This window comes from Vombatus ursinus, unplaced genomic scaffold, assembly GCF_900497805.2.
Source record: "Vombatus ursinus unplaced genomic scaffold, bare-nosed wombat genome assembly UNPS02014813.1, whole genome shotgun sequence".
Classification (NCBI taxonomy): domain Eukaryota; kingdom Metazoa; phylum Chordata; class Mammalia; order Diprotodontia; family Vombatidae; genus Vombatus; species Vombatus ursinus.
In genome coordinates, this window is record NW_020954591.1 from 35,803,219 (window position 1) to 35,819,867 (window position 16,649).

General features: G+C 39.1%; 1 protein-coding gene across 6 annotated transcripts in view; it reads right to left on the minus strand.

Moving 5' to 3' along the window:
• Positions 1-10,282, minus strand: part of CCDC15 (coiled-coil domain containing 15) — a 51,735-nt gene extending 41,453 nt beyond the window's left edge. For all 6 annotated transcript variants that reach the window (XR_003566694.1, XR_003566691.1, XR_003566692.1 and 3 more), the window contains exons 1-4: positions 10,081-10,282; positions 9,680-9,862; positions 6,945-7,094; positions 5,237-5,440 (exon numbers count right to left, since the gene is read on the minus strand). Coding sequence is in view for 2 of the 6 variants with exons in the window: in XM_027835176.1 (XP_027690977.1) it covers positions 5,237-5,440; positions 6,945-7,094; positions 9,680-9,862; positions 10,081-10,230 (687 nt within the window). In the remaining 4 variants the exon portion in view is untranslated. The remainder of the gene's footprint in view (positions 1-5,236; positions 5,441-6,944; positions 7,095-9,679; positions 9,863-10,080) is intronic.
• Positions 10,283-16,649: the final 6,367 nt, after the last annotated feature.

Here is a 16,649-nt window from a genome sequence, read left to right on the forward strand (position 1 = left end):
CCAATCCTACCCCTAGAGTTCCAGTGTTGCTCATTCCAGCCCAACACCAGGTAAGCTGCCAGAACCCTACAGCCTCCAACTGTCAACACTGGAGGACCCAGCACACAAAGCCAGAGACCAGGCTCTATGCTCCCAACACAAGAAGCTTGGGTCAGTGCCCTCTGCTCCCCAGCAGGAGCACTCAATCTCTTTAAAGGCCAGGAAATAAGCAAACACTATGAGCAAAAAGAAACATATAATAGATTTTTATTATGGGAAGAGTAAAGATCAATGCAGAAATTCTGAAGAGGATAACGTTGTCAACAAACCCACAACTGGAACCTCAAAAGGGAATATGAACTGATCTGAAGCCCAAAAAGCCTTCTTAGAAGAGCTCAAGAAAGATTTTAAAAGTCAAATGAGAGAGGTAGAAGAGAAAGTGGGAAGAGAAATGAGACGTATGCAAGAGAGAGTCAATAGCTTGGAAAACGAAGGACAAAAATTAACTGCAGAAAACAAGTCCCTAAAAAATACAATTGGCCAACTGGAAAAAAAGTACACTGAAGAAAACAAGTCCCTAAAAAATACAATTGGCCAGGGGCAGCTAGGTGGCACACTGGATAGAGTACCGGCACTGAAGTCAGGAGGACCTGAGTTCAAATCTGGCCTCAGACCAAACACTTGACACACATCAGCTCTGTGACCCTTGTGACCACTTAACCTCAATTGCCTTAAAAAAAAAAAAAGAAAAAGTAAAAGAAAATACAATTGGCCAAATGGGGAAGGAGGTACAAAATCTAATAGAAGAAAACGATTTGTTAAAGATCGGAATTGGACAAATGGAAGCTAATGTCTCTATAAGAGAGCAAGAATCAGTCAAACAAAAACAAAGGAATGAAAAAATGGATGAAAATGTGAAGTGCCTCATTGGTAAAACAACTGACCTGGAGAATCAATCCAGGAGAGACAATTTGAAAATTATTGGTCTACCTGGGAATCACGATGAAAAGAAAAGCCTGGACAGTGTCTTTCAGGAAATCATAAAGGAAAACTGCCCTGAGGCCCTAGAACCAGAGGGTAAAATAGCCATGGATGGAATCCACCAATCACCTCTCGAAAGAGATCCCAAATTGAAACACCAAGAAATATAGTAGCCAAATTCCAGAGTTAGCAGGTCAAGGAGAGGATACTGCAAGCAGCCAGAAAGAAACAATTTAAATATCACGAAACTACAGTCAGGACTACACAGGACCTTGCAGCTTCCACATTAAAAGACCATAGGGCGTGGAATATGACATTCCAGAAGGCAAGGGAGCTTGGATTACAACCAGGAATCAACTACCCTGCGAAAATGAGCATGATGTTTCAGGGGAGGAGATGGATATTCAATGAAATAGAGGACTTCCATATCTTCCTGATAAAAAGACCAGAGCTCAATAGAAAATTTGATCTTCAAATACAAGACTCAGAGGAGACATGAAAAGGTAAACGGGACAGAAAGAAACATGTTATTAATAAGGGCAAATTGTTTACATCTCTACAAAGGAAGATGACACTTGTAACTCTTGAGAACTTTACTGTTACTGCACCATGTTATCCTTAAAGGGGTATACATAAAGGGGATGGGTATAAATTGACTTTGATGCAATGATGAAAAAAATCTAATCAAGTGGGTTAAATGGATCCAAGTAAGTGGATTAATCTGATCTAAGAAAATGAGTACTGAGCGAAAAGGAAAGGAGGAGGCAGACAAGGGTAAGTTACATCACAGGAAAAGGCACAAAAACCTATTACAGCAGAGGGAAAGAAGGGAGGGAGATGAGCATTGTTCGAACCTTACTCTCATCAGATTTGGCTCAAGAACGGAATAACAATCAGTTAGTTATAGAAATCTAACATGCCCTATAGGCAGTAGGAGGGAAAAGGGGAAAGAAAAGGGAGGGTGGATAGAAGGGAGGTGGGACTGAGAGAGGCAGTGGTCAAAAGCAAAACATTGGTGAGGAGGGAAAAGCAGAAAGAAAAGCATAAATGGAGGGGGTGGGGTGGAGGATAGAGAGAAAAACACAGATAGTAATCATAACTGTGAATGTGATATATGAATGTAATGGAATACTATCGTGCTATAAGAAATGATGAACAAGGGGCAGCTAGGTGGCACAGTGGATAGAGCACCGGCCCTGAAGTCAGGAGGATCTGAGTTCAAATCTAGCCTCAGACCAAACACTTGACACTTACTAGCTGTGTGACCCTGGGCAAGTCACTTGACCTCAATTGCCTTAAAAAAAAAAAAAGTCTTTAAAAAAAAAAGAAATGATGAACAGGCAGACTTTGGAAAAACCTGGAAAGACTTGTGTGGTCTGATGCTGACTGAAGTGAGCAGAACCAGCAGAATGTTGTACACAGTAACAGACAAGTTGTGCGAAGACTAATATTGATAGACTTAACCCTTCTCAGCAATACAAGGATCTAAGACATCTCCAAAAGCTTCATGATGGAAAATGCTATCCACATCCAAAGAACTATGGAGTTTGAATGCAGATCGAAGCATACTATTTGCTATCTTTTTTTCTTCTGTTGTGCTTTGTTTCCTCTTTCTGGTGGTTCCTCCTATTAGTTTTAATTCTTACTTATGATATCACTAATGTAAAAATATGTTTAACAGAAATGTGTGTGTGTGTACATATATATGTACACACACACACACACACACACATACACATACATATACATATATATATAGCCTATATCAGATTGCGAGCCGTCTTGGGGAGGGAGGTGGGGAGGGAGGGGGAGAAAAATTAAAAACTCAAAAATCTTATGGAAATGATTGTTGACAAATCAAAACAAATTAATTTAAAAAAAATTTTTTTTAAAGTAACACTTAAGCTGCTGTGTAAATCTGGGCATTCTGAATACTTGAATGTGTGCAGAGGTAGAGAAGTGAATAATACTGTACTTTATCAATACTATAAACAAGCAGAAATGCAATTCTTGTTTTGGAGAATAAAATCTATTTAAAATTGGTACTATGTGTGTGTGTGTGTATATATATACATATATACATACACAAACACATATATACAGAGGATTTTTATAATGATAAAATGAAATAATATATGTAAAGCACTTTGTAGACTTTAAAGTACTATATAAATGTTAGCTATTATAATTTACTATTATTATACCTAAAAATGCTCACTATATAATAGGCCTTCAATAAATGCTTATTGATTCTAATTATCTACTTACGTTATAAAGTAAAACTCAATACTTTAGTGATTTTTTTTTTAAGTTTACCATAATTTGAAAATTTGATGTGGAAAAGTTATATTCTCAAGAAAAAAATGATGATGGGAAAAAGTATATATTTTTGATCTATAATATGCTTTCTGCATTTTTCCCAATGACACATATAGTGGACTTATTCACATCATTCATGCCTCATGCTTCAGTTTTGTATTATACCGTGTATTTAGGGTATTTATGTATATGTCTTACTTCCCTTATTAACCTGTACACACATACACAATATAAAGGTAGAAAGACTGTCTTATTCTTTGTATTCTCTAAGATAAACATGATGCCTAGCACAAAATAGGTACTTTTATTTGTTGAAAGAATGCCAAAAAATTATTTAAGTACTAAGATCTAGTACTTTAGTTTTCTTAGCTAAATAAATTGTACTCTTCCTGGGTGATATAGTAAATGGCAATGTTCAAAAACAGTTTGTGTTGTCAGTAATCGTAACTGGAGAAAAAAAATTTACATCCAGTTTCTCTGATAAAGGCCTCATTTCTAAAACATATAGAGAACTGAGTCAAACTTATAAAAATACAAGTCATTCCCCAACTGATAAATGGTCAAAAGGTATGAATAGGAAGTTTTCAGATGAAGAAACCAAAGCTATCTATAGTCATACAAAAAAAAGCTCTAAATCACTATTGATTAGAGAAATGCAAATTTAAACAACTCTGAGGTACCACCTTATACCTATCAGATTGGCTAATATGATAAAAAAGGAAAATGACAAATGTCAGAGGAGATATGGGAAAACTGGGACACTAAAGCACAGTTGGTGGGAGTTGTGAATTGTGATTCAACCATTCTGGAGAGCAATTTGAAACTATGCCAAAGGGCTCTGCATACCCTTTGACCCAGCAATACCACTACTAGGTCCGTATCCCAACAAGATTTAAAAAAAAAAAAAAAAAGGGAAAAGGACCTGCATGTACAAAAATATAGCAACTCTTTTTGTGGCAAAGAATTGGAAATAGAGGGGATGACCATCAACTGGGACATGGCTGAACAAGCTGTAGTATGCTACAAGAAATGACAAGCAGGATACTTTCAGAAAAACCTGGAAAGACTTTCATGAACTGATGCAAAGTTACGTAAGAAGAACCAGGAGAACAGTGTACACAGTAATAGCAATATTATATCATGATCAACTGTGAATGACAACTATTCTCAACAATTCAATGATCCAAGACAATTCTGAAGGACTTTTGATGAAAAATGCTATCCACTTCCAGAGAAAGAATTGATGAAATCTGAATGCAGATCAAAACATACTTTTTTAGACTTTATCCTCTTCTTGTTTTATTTTTTGGCCTGTGTTTTGTTTCATAACATGACCACTATGGAAATGGTTTGCATGACTGCACTATATTAAATTGCTTGCCTTCTCAATGATAGGGGAGTAGAGGGAGGGACGTAAAGAATTTGGAACTCAAAATTTTTAAAAATGAAAGTTAAAAATTTTTACATCTAATTGAAAAATAAAATATTTTTTAAAGTGTGCTGCAACAAACAGCCTAAGCATACAATGTATAAACTATACAGAAAAAGGAACTGCATAAGTAGGAACATGTAGCCTAACTACACTGTGTAGTGTTAACTAACTTGTCATGTACAGAATTCTAAAATAACAAGTGTACAAAATAAAATTACTAATGGAATATTGTTTTAATAAAAACATTTAAAAACACAAATGTGATATCTAAGGTTTTATTCTACTTCACACAACTATTTATAATCACAAATGTGATATCTAAGGTTTTATTCTACTTCACACAACTATTTATAATCAAATAAAATAATATATGTAAAACACTCTATAACCATAAAGTATCCTAATCAAAAAAACTCACACTTGTACAATGCTTTAAGGTATTACAAAGCATTGTCTAAATAGAGGAATTCTAATAGTTTGGGTTTGAGACGCACTGGACATATTAAGTATTGTGAATGTACTTACAGCCAGGGCCTGCTGTTGGAATGTTCCATTTTCATCTTTTTCTTCCTCTTCAGTATCACCAAGAGTCTGAGTAGGTAGCAAACTGGGACCAGTACTTCGGATAGCACTTTTCCAACTGCTCTGATAAATGTTTTTGCTACTTTTAGGGGTCAAGTGTGGGGCTGAATCAGAAGACTTCATGGCTACAGTGCTTTCTTTTTCTGCCTGTACATGGAAGAAAGCATACAGTGAGTCTCCAACCTAAGTGTCACAAGTATCACCTTTGTTCACTTAATTCCAAGTCCAAAAACACTTCAGTGATTTTTTTTTTTTGGCTATCCTTTGATATTTCAAGACAAGTATTTAGCAGCCTTATTATGTCATGAGAATCACAGATGTCCCTCAAGGCTGTCCTACATCCTCTTCTCATCTCCCTCTACTACACTTGGTGATCTATCACCTCTCATGGATTTAACTTCCATTTCTCTGAGGATAATTCTCAAATCTACCTATTCTGCCCCCAACCTCTCTGACCTACAGTCTTGCATCTCCAACTGTCTTTCAAGTATCTTGAACTGGATGCCCAGCAGACACTTTAAACTCTATAGGTCCAAAACTGAACTCATTATCTTATCCCCAAACCCTACTCTCCTCCCCAATTCCCCATTACTGTAGAGGGCCACACTACCCCTCCAGTCCTGCAGGCTCACAACTTACGTGTCACTGTTAACTCCTCACTTCTCTCTTCATTGCCTATATCCACCCTGTTGCGAAGGCCTGTTAATTTCATCTTTGCAAGCTCTCTCTTCTCTAACAATGTCACCCCTCTAGCGAAGGCCTTCATCACCTCAAACCTGAATTACTGAAATAGCCTGCTGGTGGGTGTGCCTGCCTTATATCTCTCCCCACTCTACTCTACTCCATCTTCCACTCAGCCATCAAAGTGATTTTCCCAAAGTATAGATCAGATCATGTCACCCCCCTACTAAATAAACTCCAGTGACTCCCTAATGCTTCCAAGATCAAATACAAAATCCTCTGTTTGGCATTCATAGCCTTTCACAACCTATCCCCCTCCTACCTTTCTACTTTCTTATACCTTACTCCCCACTATGTACTCTTTAATCCAGTGACACTGGCCTCTTTGCTGTTCCATGAACAAGACAATCTATCTCTTAGCTCCGAGCATTTTCTCTAGCTGTCCATGCCTGGAATGTTCTCCCTCCTTAACTCCACCTACTCACTTCCTTGGATTTCTTTAAGTCTCAATTAAAATCCCATCTTCTACAGGGAGCCTTTCCCAACCCCTCTTAATTCTAGTGCCTTCCCTTTTTAAATTATTTCCTATTTATCCTGTATATGGCTTATTTATACATATTTGTTTGCTGTCTCCACTATTAGAATGTGAACTTCTTGAGAGCAGGGACTTGTCTTTTGCCTCTTTTTTTTGTATCCCCAGTGCTTAGCACAGTGTAGTAGGTGCTCAATAAATGTTTATAGATTGGTTTTAAAAAATCAGAAATTGTAATACAATTAGGGCCACACTGTGAGTCCATGATGTGCTAGTAATAGAACCCAGGTTCCCTAATTATGTGGTTTTCTGTTCCATGTACTAAATTCAAAGTTACACCAAATAGGACTACAAAGCAAAGTGTACAGTAGCTAAACCTCAGTATTTGTTCTTTCTATTTCTTAGCAAACCCATATGGAGATCGACTCCTGAACTTACTGCTTCATAGGATTTCTGAAGCTGCTGTTTTTTTCTTAGCCTCATTTGCTGATTTACTCTGTTTTTCACCTGTTCCTGAAAGCGTTTCAGAGCTTCTTCTTTTAATCGTTGTTGTTCCTTTAATTCTTCTTCTAACTGAGATGCTGAAACCTTATGAGACAAAAGGAGGAAAATGAGCTTCATTCCCCAGGCAGTTTTTCCTATCTGGACTCTCCTATCATAAACTGGAAAAAAAAAAATTAGGATAAAATCCTGAAAAAAAATCCAGTTTCATAGATCAACATTTTTAAGTTTCACAGATCAAAATTCCTTTGAGAATAAGAAAATAGATGGGACTCAGAAATGTTGAATTTAGCATAGCTTTAGCAGCTCAGGCACCTAAACTAAATGAACTAAAAACTTAAATGGAGATAATTTGCTGAATTCCAAAGCAAATTATTTATTTATTTAAGGCAATTGGGGTTGAGTGACTTGCCCAGGGTCACACAGCTAGTAAGTGTCAAGTGTTTGGTCTGAGGCCAGACTTAAACTCAGGTCCCTCCTGACTTCAGGGCCAGTGCTCTATCCACTGTGCCACCTAGCTGCCCCAGCAAATTACTTTTTAAACTGAATTGAAAAGTTATTTTTAAAAAACACAGAATCAATCAATTCTAATCAGAACTCAGCCTATACATTTATTAAAACTACGGAACAGATCAAAGTATTCTCAAGAACATGATCTAAACCATATTTCATTAGGAGTGTGTTTCTGATTAGCATTTCCTCCTCCACATCATGATTATCCTCAAATTGATACACTTTCCCCATATATTTTAGCAATTAATCCATAAGCATTTATTACAAATATTTATACTGTGTGCCAGTCACTGTGTATACAAACACAAAGGGCACTTACCCTCAAGGAATTTATATCCTATTAGGAAAGACAACATGTACACACATAAACATAAAGAGATTATATATCTATGTACATATATATGTATACATGTACACGGAGAAGAAATATAAGATACATATATATATATACACAGAATATATACAAGAAAAATACAAGGTAGTTATGGATAGAAGGAGGGCACTAGCAAATAGAGAGATAAGAAAGGCTTTTTATAGAGGTGGTGTTTGAGCTGAGTTGAGGAAGAAATGGAATCAATGAGGTAAAAGTGAGGAGGAAATGTAATATATGCAGGAAGGACAGGCAGAACAAGGCATGGTGACAGGAGATTGAGTGCCATGTATGACGAACAACTTGACCTCAATGTATCATTCCAGCTTCATACGTTACTCCCCTTTCCAAACTCTCAAAACCAAATTACTTTTGACTCACCTCTTAAAAAAACATGCCATTGAGAAATATATGCATGCAAATAAGGACGAGCAGGAAGTTGGGGAGGAACATATTTGTCAGAAGGAGTTACGTCTCAAAAAATAAATGACAGGGTGACAGCTCCAAAAAAGCTGTCACCCAGTCTGGAAACCTCTATTATCTTTAGCTCCTCTCCCACCACACCCAATAAGTCAACAAGTCCTATCAATTTTTCCTAAATTCTCCAAATTTACAACATCACACAATCAAGAACTGGCAGAGATATAATTCAATCTACTCATTTCACAGATAAGAAAACTAAGACCTAGAGAATTAAGAGACCTAATAAAGGTCACACACATAATACAGAATCTCAGATTTATAGAGAAATTCAGAGACCATTTAATCTAATCCAAACCTAAACAAGAATCCCCTCAATCCCAGACAAATGGCCATTCAGTGCCTTTCAAGACCTTGCACGAGGAGAAATCTACTAAGGTATCCTAAGGTAGCCAATTCCACTTTTGGAAAGTTCTAATTGTTAGATTTTTTTTTTCTTCTTACATCTTTGGGCAAAGTCTTTTTTCCCCTCAGGGAACTTTAGCACTTACTGATTCTATCGTTCAGGATAAGATCTAGAACTAGTAGAGATCATTACCAATGCCAGCACTCTCCTACAGTTGAAGAAACTAAGACTGAAAGGTTGGGTGATTTTCCCAAAGTCACAAAGGTAGTAATTAGCAGACTCAGCATTTGCACCTAGGTTTTTTTAGGCTACACAAAGTAGATGTCCACTGGTTGAGGAACAGCTAAACAAATTGCGGTACATATGTATGTTGGAATATTACTCTGCTGTTTAAAAAAAAAATCTAAAGATAAAGAATAAAGTCATGGGAAAACTTGTGTGAATGTAGCCAAAATAAAGTAAGCTGGGTCAGGAAAATAATTTATACAACTACAATGAAAATGGGAAGAACAAAAATGGAAACTGAACACTGTAATTATAATGACCATTAATTTGAAAAGGAGGCTCTAGCAAAGTTTTCCAACATCTACAAGAGGATTCAAGCTTCAGGCAGGGGGCTGGACAAGATGGCTTCACAGAGATTCTAAGACCCTTTGATTTTATGCGTAAACTTTATGCATTTTATCGATTGTCTTTGTTTCCTCAAGGTTATTAGAGGTGCTGGGATGGTATTTTCTTAAGTAAGGTTAGGCTCATTCTAGAAACTGGTCCATCGCCTTGCACTCTGGGGATGCTCAATAAAGGTTAACATTATTATGCAAATGATCCAAGCCACAAGTTTTGACCCACAATTTCGGCACCCCTTCTACAAAAACACGCTTATTTACGACGAGCCCTGGCTGCCCAGGCAGTCCAATGGTGGGTACCTTTCCCCATCCCCAACTGGATAAAAGAGACACTCACAGATGCTGGGGCTTCCTCACTACACTGTGGGGCACACTCCACCCAAGCCCCAACAGGCGCCACTGCCTCATTCCTCTCAGCCAGCACTGCCAGCAGGGCCCGATTCTTCTCAAAGGTTTGTTCCACCCAGGGGGCACATCGAGACTTTCGGGTTGGTGCCGATTTTTGAGACATCCGTGATTCCTGCTCAGAAGGAAAACATCAGCATCTTCAAGAAGCTGCTTTGAGCCCCCTCAGCCTACAAAGCCACGCGAGGGCTGGGCCCCTGGGGGAGGGAGGGGGCCCGGGATGGATGGAGTCGGGGAGGAAGCGGGACTGGGGAGGGGCGGCCCGGGGGTTCCGGGATAGGAAGGGGGGCGGGTGAAGAGCTGGAGCCGCCGGGGCGGGAAAGGACAGCGAACCTGGGCGCGGGCAAAGACAGTCGAGTGTAGGGTTAAGACAGGAGGAGGGCGGCGTCCGGAAGGCCGGGGACATAAGACAGCCCGGCCTGGCGGCGGCACCCCCATCCCGCCTTTGGTCAGGGAAAGCTGCTGCAGGCCGGGGCGAGCCATCAGGAGCCCAGACCCCAACGCGAAAACACAGCTAAGTAACCACAACCGCTCAACTGCCACTTTCTATCTCGGCGCCACGCCCAACTCGCATCTTTACTCCCACCCCTTCCGGGCCCGCCCTCCCTCCGGGCATCCGAGGCGGAATGTAGGAGGGCTCGCATTCGGCCTCCAGTTGCATTGTTTCCGGTTCCTGCAGGCCAGGAACCTTCGCTTCCCGTGGGGGTGGGGCGCTCTCGAGTTCTTTGTCTGCGGCTGCAGGCTGTAGGGGACGCTGTAGTCTGATCTTTCGCGTGGTCGGGGCGGACCTGGGCTTCCGAGGCCTTGTCACCGAGATGCTCATTTCTTCTCTCCTGAGAGAGGGGAGGACCCGCATCCTTCATTTTAGAGACGCCGGCCTTTTAGGAAAAGAAGTCCTCAGACATTTTAAAATTTAATCTGCATTATTAACATTTGCTCCATCACTTTCTTAAGTCTGGATAATCAACAGAACAATAAATCCAGCGATGATTTTTAGCTTTGGATTTCCAATTCCTGATTGTTCATCCAAAAAATTTAACAATTGGCCCTGCAAAGAGGGTTTGAGCTGGCTCCAGCACACTCCCACTTGTATGGTAAATGGGAGCAAGAGCAGGCAACCAAATGAATGCAAAGGAATGGTCTTGTAAAAATAATGACAAGTGTTCCATCCTAAAGCTTAGAATGAAATAAAGTTGGCTTTGAATGCTAAGGAAAATAATAGCTTTTATTTGTTTTTTTTTATTTTAGCCAGTTGAGGGAGGGAGGAGGAGCCAAGAAGTAATAGGACCATTACTTGGTGAAGGTGTTTACAGACAACAGAGAAAAGTCAGAATTACTCAATGGTTATTTTATTTCTTTTCTCTTGACCAAAGAGAGAATATTTGAATTGGAAGGGAGAGAATAAAAATGGTTAACAGGGAATTGAAATCCTAGAAAAATGAGCAGATGGTATGTGATCACCTCTTGCACCCAATGAGTTCAGGCCACCAATATTGCATCTACACAATCTAATATACTGAGAGAGAAAAAAAAAACAAAACCAAACAACGCCCCAATATGATTGCTGAGTAACCCTTGTAGGTATTTAAAACATTGGGGGTGAGGGCTGGGGAGGGAGGATCAGGAAAGGTATTATAAAACTGAAGAAGTGCAAATGTCATCCTAGTTTTCAAAAAAAGGGAAGAGGATGGAGTCTGCCAACTATTGGCCTGTGAGCTTATCTCTGGCAAAATTCTAGAACACGTTATTAACATGTTTGTGAGCACTTAGAAAAAGAAGTATAGCTTCTTCAAGAACAGATCATACAAACTAGATTACTCTTCTTTCTTTTTTTCTGCCATGTCATTGCATACATACCCTTCTTCCCCTTTCCCCAACTCTGGAATCAGCAATCAAAACAATCAACATTATCATTCTAAGAAAGCAATTTCCCTATAGTTCCACTTGTTACCTAGACCCAAACCTCTGTTCCTGACAACCATGACCCTGGGTGTTGTCTTCCCCTGTTATAACCTAAGCTTCTTAAGGAAAGGGACTGTCTTGCTTTTTTGAATTTATATCTATAGTACTTAGCACAGTGACTGGCACAAAGTGAACATTGAATAAATACTTTTAAAATTCATTTTGAGGAAGTAGTTGGAATAGTAGTAAAGAGGTGCCAAGACAGGGTCGCTTGGAATGAATTGACACACTCAAGCCGTCTTTCAGTCAAGAGAGTTTATTGTAATGCCAATAGAAGCTGGTGAAATTCTTTTTGGGGGAACTTGCACCCTAATGGGGATAAATCCAGCACTTACATAGAAAAGAAGCATGGGAAAGGAATGCCAAGGATGCTAATTAGGTAATCTAAGAGTCCAGGTGTCTTTGGGAGCTATGGAAGGGAAAGTATAGGGAATATAGGAGACATTGAGAAAGTTGTCAGAGGCATGGAACTTGGGGATCTCTTGCGAGGAAGTGAGCAGAACCAGGAGAATGTTGTATACAGTAACAGCCAAGTTGTTCGATGACTAATATTGATAGACTTAATCCTTCTCAGTAATACAAGGATCTAAGACATCTCCAAAGGTCTCGTGTTGGAAAATGCTATCTACATCCAAAGAAAGAACTATGGAGTTTGAATGCAGATCAAAGCTTACTATTTGCTCTTTTTTTTTCTTCTGTTTTGTTTTCTTTCCTCCTATTGGTTCTAATCCTTCCTTACAACATGATTGATGTGAAAATATGTTTAATAGGAATGTATACGTAGAACCTATATCAGATTGCACGCTGTCTTGAGGAGAGAGGTGGGGAGGGAGGGTGAGAAAAATTTAAAACTCAAAAGTGTGTGAAAGTGGTTGTTGAAAACTAAAAGAAATTAATAAAAAAATAAAATAAAATAATTTTTTTAAAAAGAAAAGGAAAAAATAATTTTTTTTCATTCATTTAATTCCAACACAGAAGAGAGAAAGTCTTCTTTTAGTAGAAACATACTTGTGGGGGAATCTCCTACCTTTGCATCTATTTTCTTCTTCCCAGTTTTCCACTTGCCTGCTGGACTCTTCTTATATTCTGTCTCTCTCACGAGAGGTTGTACTCAGCCTCTTACCATGTGACCTGCCAATGCTTCTCTCCAACTGGAAGCTGTACTGGGGGTAGTGTCATTACCAGCTGTGATCCACACAGACTTATGAAGGATGTAGTTCCCAAAAAACACATGTCTTATATCTCCCTCCAACCAGATTCCATATTGAGCGCTGCATAGGCTGAGAAGGAATATTCCTAAGGAGAATGTGCCCCTTCCTGTGTCTAAGTCCTCTTTCCACCCAGAACTTAGTACATAAAGTGCTCTGAATGTATCAGGCTTATTACCTCACTTCCGTTTCCTGTACCACAATACTTAGAAAGAAGGTCAGTGTAATGGGTTGGGGGGTATATGCTTCCACATGGCATGGTTAGTAGAACAGGATGGATAATCTTTTAGGGTCTAGAAGAAAATTAATAATGAGGTAAAAGTTGGGGTAATTTTCCCCATGATTTTTCAACTTGCTTGTCTTTGGGCACTGAAGCTTTACAAGAATTCTAGAGATATTCTTCAGAATGTCCTCACTGCATCTTAAATAGGTCAGTTGTGCCATTGCAATGCTTAAAAGGCAACTAATTTCCCTCTTTTTGTTCCTCTGAAGAGTTGCTGAATAGGGTACTTTTAGCAACCATGGACACAAGCTGGAGTCACACAGCATCTGAACGGGAGATAATTCTTTTTAGAAATCAAATATTTACTCTCAGTTTTCTTATGCTGAAGTAAATGTTCCCCACATCTCCCTACATATATCAAGACCCCATAACTGCACTTATTTCATTTATGGAAATTCATACCTTCTCTGAGACTTCTATTCTTGTTCTTCGGCCCCTCTCCTTTTAGGGAATCCGTACCTCCTCCCTCTGAGCCTTACACCCGTCCCAATAACACCCAACCCTTTCACATCCTCAGGACCCTCCAGAGCTCTGTAGGCAGCAAAGCCTGAGAAGATGATAAGGGTGGCTCTGAAAGATAAGAGGCAAAATGAAGGGGCCTTTTGAGGTTTGTTTTAGTTTTTATCTCGTCTCTACTTTCTTTAACTTGCTATCTTTTAGGAAGAATGACCGGGGTAGTGGGGATGACCCTCTGGTAACCTGAAGTTTAAAAAACTCTTTGAAGGGTGTCATTCTTTCCTGTCCATTCTTACTCAAAAACATACAAACAAAAAATATCCACCCTTGCTTTGATTCCAAAAGAAACCAGCTAATCTGTCCCTTGTTTGGTGGTTGCTGGAGCAGCATAGCCCTGCCCACTCTCTATACAAAGCTGCACAGAAATTCCTTGTTTCCTAGACAGGGTTCTGTAGCTCTGCAAAAGCTCTGGTATTTGCCTCTCAATTTATTTTCTCTGTTCTGGTAAATCAAACCCACAGTAGGGTCCTATTACTACCAGTTCACTGGAGCAATGGTTTATGAGACTGGGTGAAGGGAAAATGCCCTGACATACCTTTGTGGGAGGTTGAGGAGCTGGGGAAGGGAGTAACCCTTGGGGTCAGAGAATGGTTAGGTGGACCATAGATCTCTGAAAGGGTGCTGGGGGTGGGGTGATAAAGGCAGTGCTTAGATTTCTGTAGCCAGGGGTAAAACTCTCCATTTAAGCATCAGGAATTACCAGACTGAAGAGTTTGGGGGAGATTAAGGTGGCAGATCACAGTTCTATTTTCTCTCTGATCCTCCTCAGTCAATTCCCCTTGTCTTGAAAGTCACTTAACTCCTTCATGTCCTCAACATTACTTTCCACTTACATTCAGTACTTCTTTTCCTTCCCACAAGTCATCGGCACTTTAATATGCCTGCCCTAGCTTTGGTTAGATCTTTCTTGTGACTCTGAGTTGGGAGTTCACAGAGCTGGCACCATCTTTTCATGACTCCTGTTAGTGTGGAGTTTTTTAAAGCACAACTCATTTCTAACAACATTCTCTCTTCCCTCTGTGAAACTTTGTCTTTCAATCAATCAATCAATCAACATTTATTAAGTGCCTGCTATGTGCCAGGCACTGTTAAGTGTTGGGGATACAAAAGGAGAGAAATTCAGTCCCTGTCCTCAAGGAGCTTACAATCTTCTTGTAAGCTTTCAAGCTTACAGTGGAGTAGACAACATGAAAACAAATACACACAAAGCAAGCTATATTGGATAAAAAGCAAATAATTTAAAAGAGGGAAAGCACTGGAATTAATTAGGAAAGTCTTCCTGTAGAAGGTGGGATTTTAGGCGGGACTTAAAGGAACCCAACAGGGAATGAGAAGCAGGATTCAAAATAATCTTGACAAGAAAAGCAATGGGGCAGACTCTTGTAAAATGCAATGGAAATAAATATAGTCTTAAACTTAGCTTAAAAAATCAACTTCACAGTTACAGATGGGGGAAACATGATGAGAGTCATAGCCTCTAGATATAAGGACGTGATAGTCCCACTGTTTTCTGCTGTTGTCAGACTATATTTGGGGTATTATGTACAGTTCTAGGCACTTAAGTTTAAGAAAGACTAATAAATTGGAGATTGTCCAGAGTAGGGGAACCAGGATGGTAAAGGGTCTTGAGTCCATATCCTATAAGGATCGGTTGAAGGAACTAGATATGTTTAGTGTGAAGAAAAGAAGATTGGGGGAAACGGCCCTGTCTCTTAAAGTAGTTGAAGGGCTATTATGTGGAAGAGGGTTGTTTTTTTTCCTGTTTCGCCCCAGAAGGCAAAACCAAGAGTGAAGAGCAGTAGTTAGAAGGAGTCCAATTTAGGCTTCATATCAGGAAAAACTTCCTAACAGCTGTCCAAAGATGAAATGGATTTCCTTCGGAGATAATGAGTTTCCCCTCATTGGAGTTCTTCAAGCAGAATCTGGATGACCACTTGAATATAATATAATGGGGATTCTTTTGGGAGTATGGATTAGATGAGATGCACGCTGAGGTCCCTTCCAATTCTAAAATTCTGTAATACTGTAATGTACGAATTATAGGCACCATAGAATTTTAGAACCAGAAGAGAACTTACTTATTCCTTATATTCCCTCATCATGATTATATTATTAATATAATTATATGAGTTCTATTATCTGGATTTTTGTTATACAAAATAATCAGCTAATACATTCATATATTTGTTGTGTTTGTCCTTCATTCTTGAAGAGGACCATGATACTCACTTTCTCCTCCAGAGCCATCTGGCCACTGCACCCAGATGGCTCTGGAGGAGAAAGTGAGGCCAGTGACCTCGCACAGCCCTCCCTCACTCACATCAAAGTCAATTGCAAGTCATGTCATCATCTCCCTGACATCATGGTCCTCTTTGAGAATGAAGGACAAACACAACCTGTTCATATATTTATTGTACAATTGATTATTGATGTTCATAATGATGATAATCACTGCGAGATCCAAAAGGACCTTATGAATCACTGAAGAAATATTAAATTATGTTTGATACTGTTTTAGCATATCAATTTTATTACATTCTATTTGGTAATCTGTCTATAATATATGTGATATGCGTCTTTATCAACAAGAATTTTTGATTAATCGAGGAGCCCCATACTCCAACCTAGCAGAATAATAGACAGTTTCCTGTTTTAATTTATACTTGTTTATATAGCTTTCTTACATGTATTTTTTGGAGATTTTCCAATGTAGTGTGTGCTGGCTAGCTTGTGACCTGGAACAAATCACAACCTCTCTGAGCCCTAATTTCTTCATCTAAAAATGGGAGGTTAGACTGGTTAATTTCTAACGACCTTTCCAGCTCTAAAAATTTATGACCCAATTATCCCATTATTGTCCTGACTTTCTTATTATAAATTAGCTGCTTCTTTCTTTCTTTCTTTCTTTCTTTCTTTCTTTCTTTCTTTCTTTC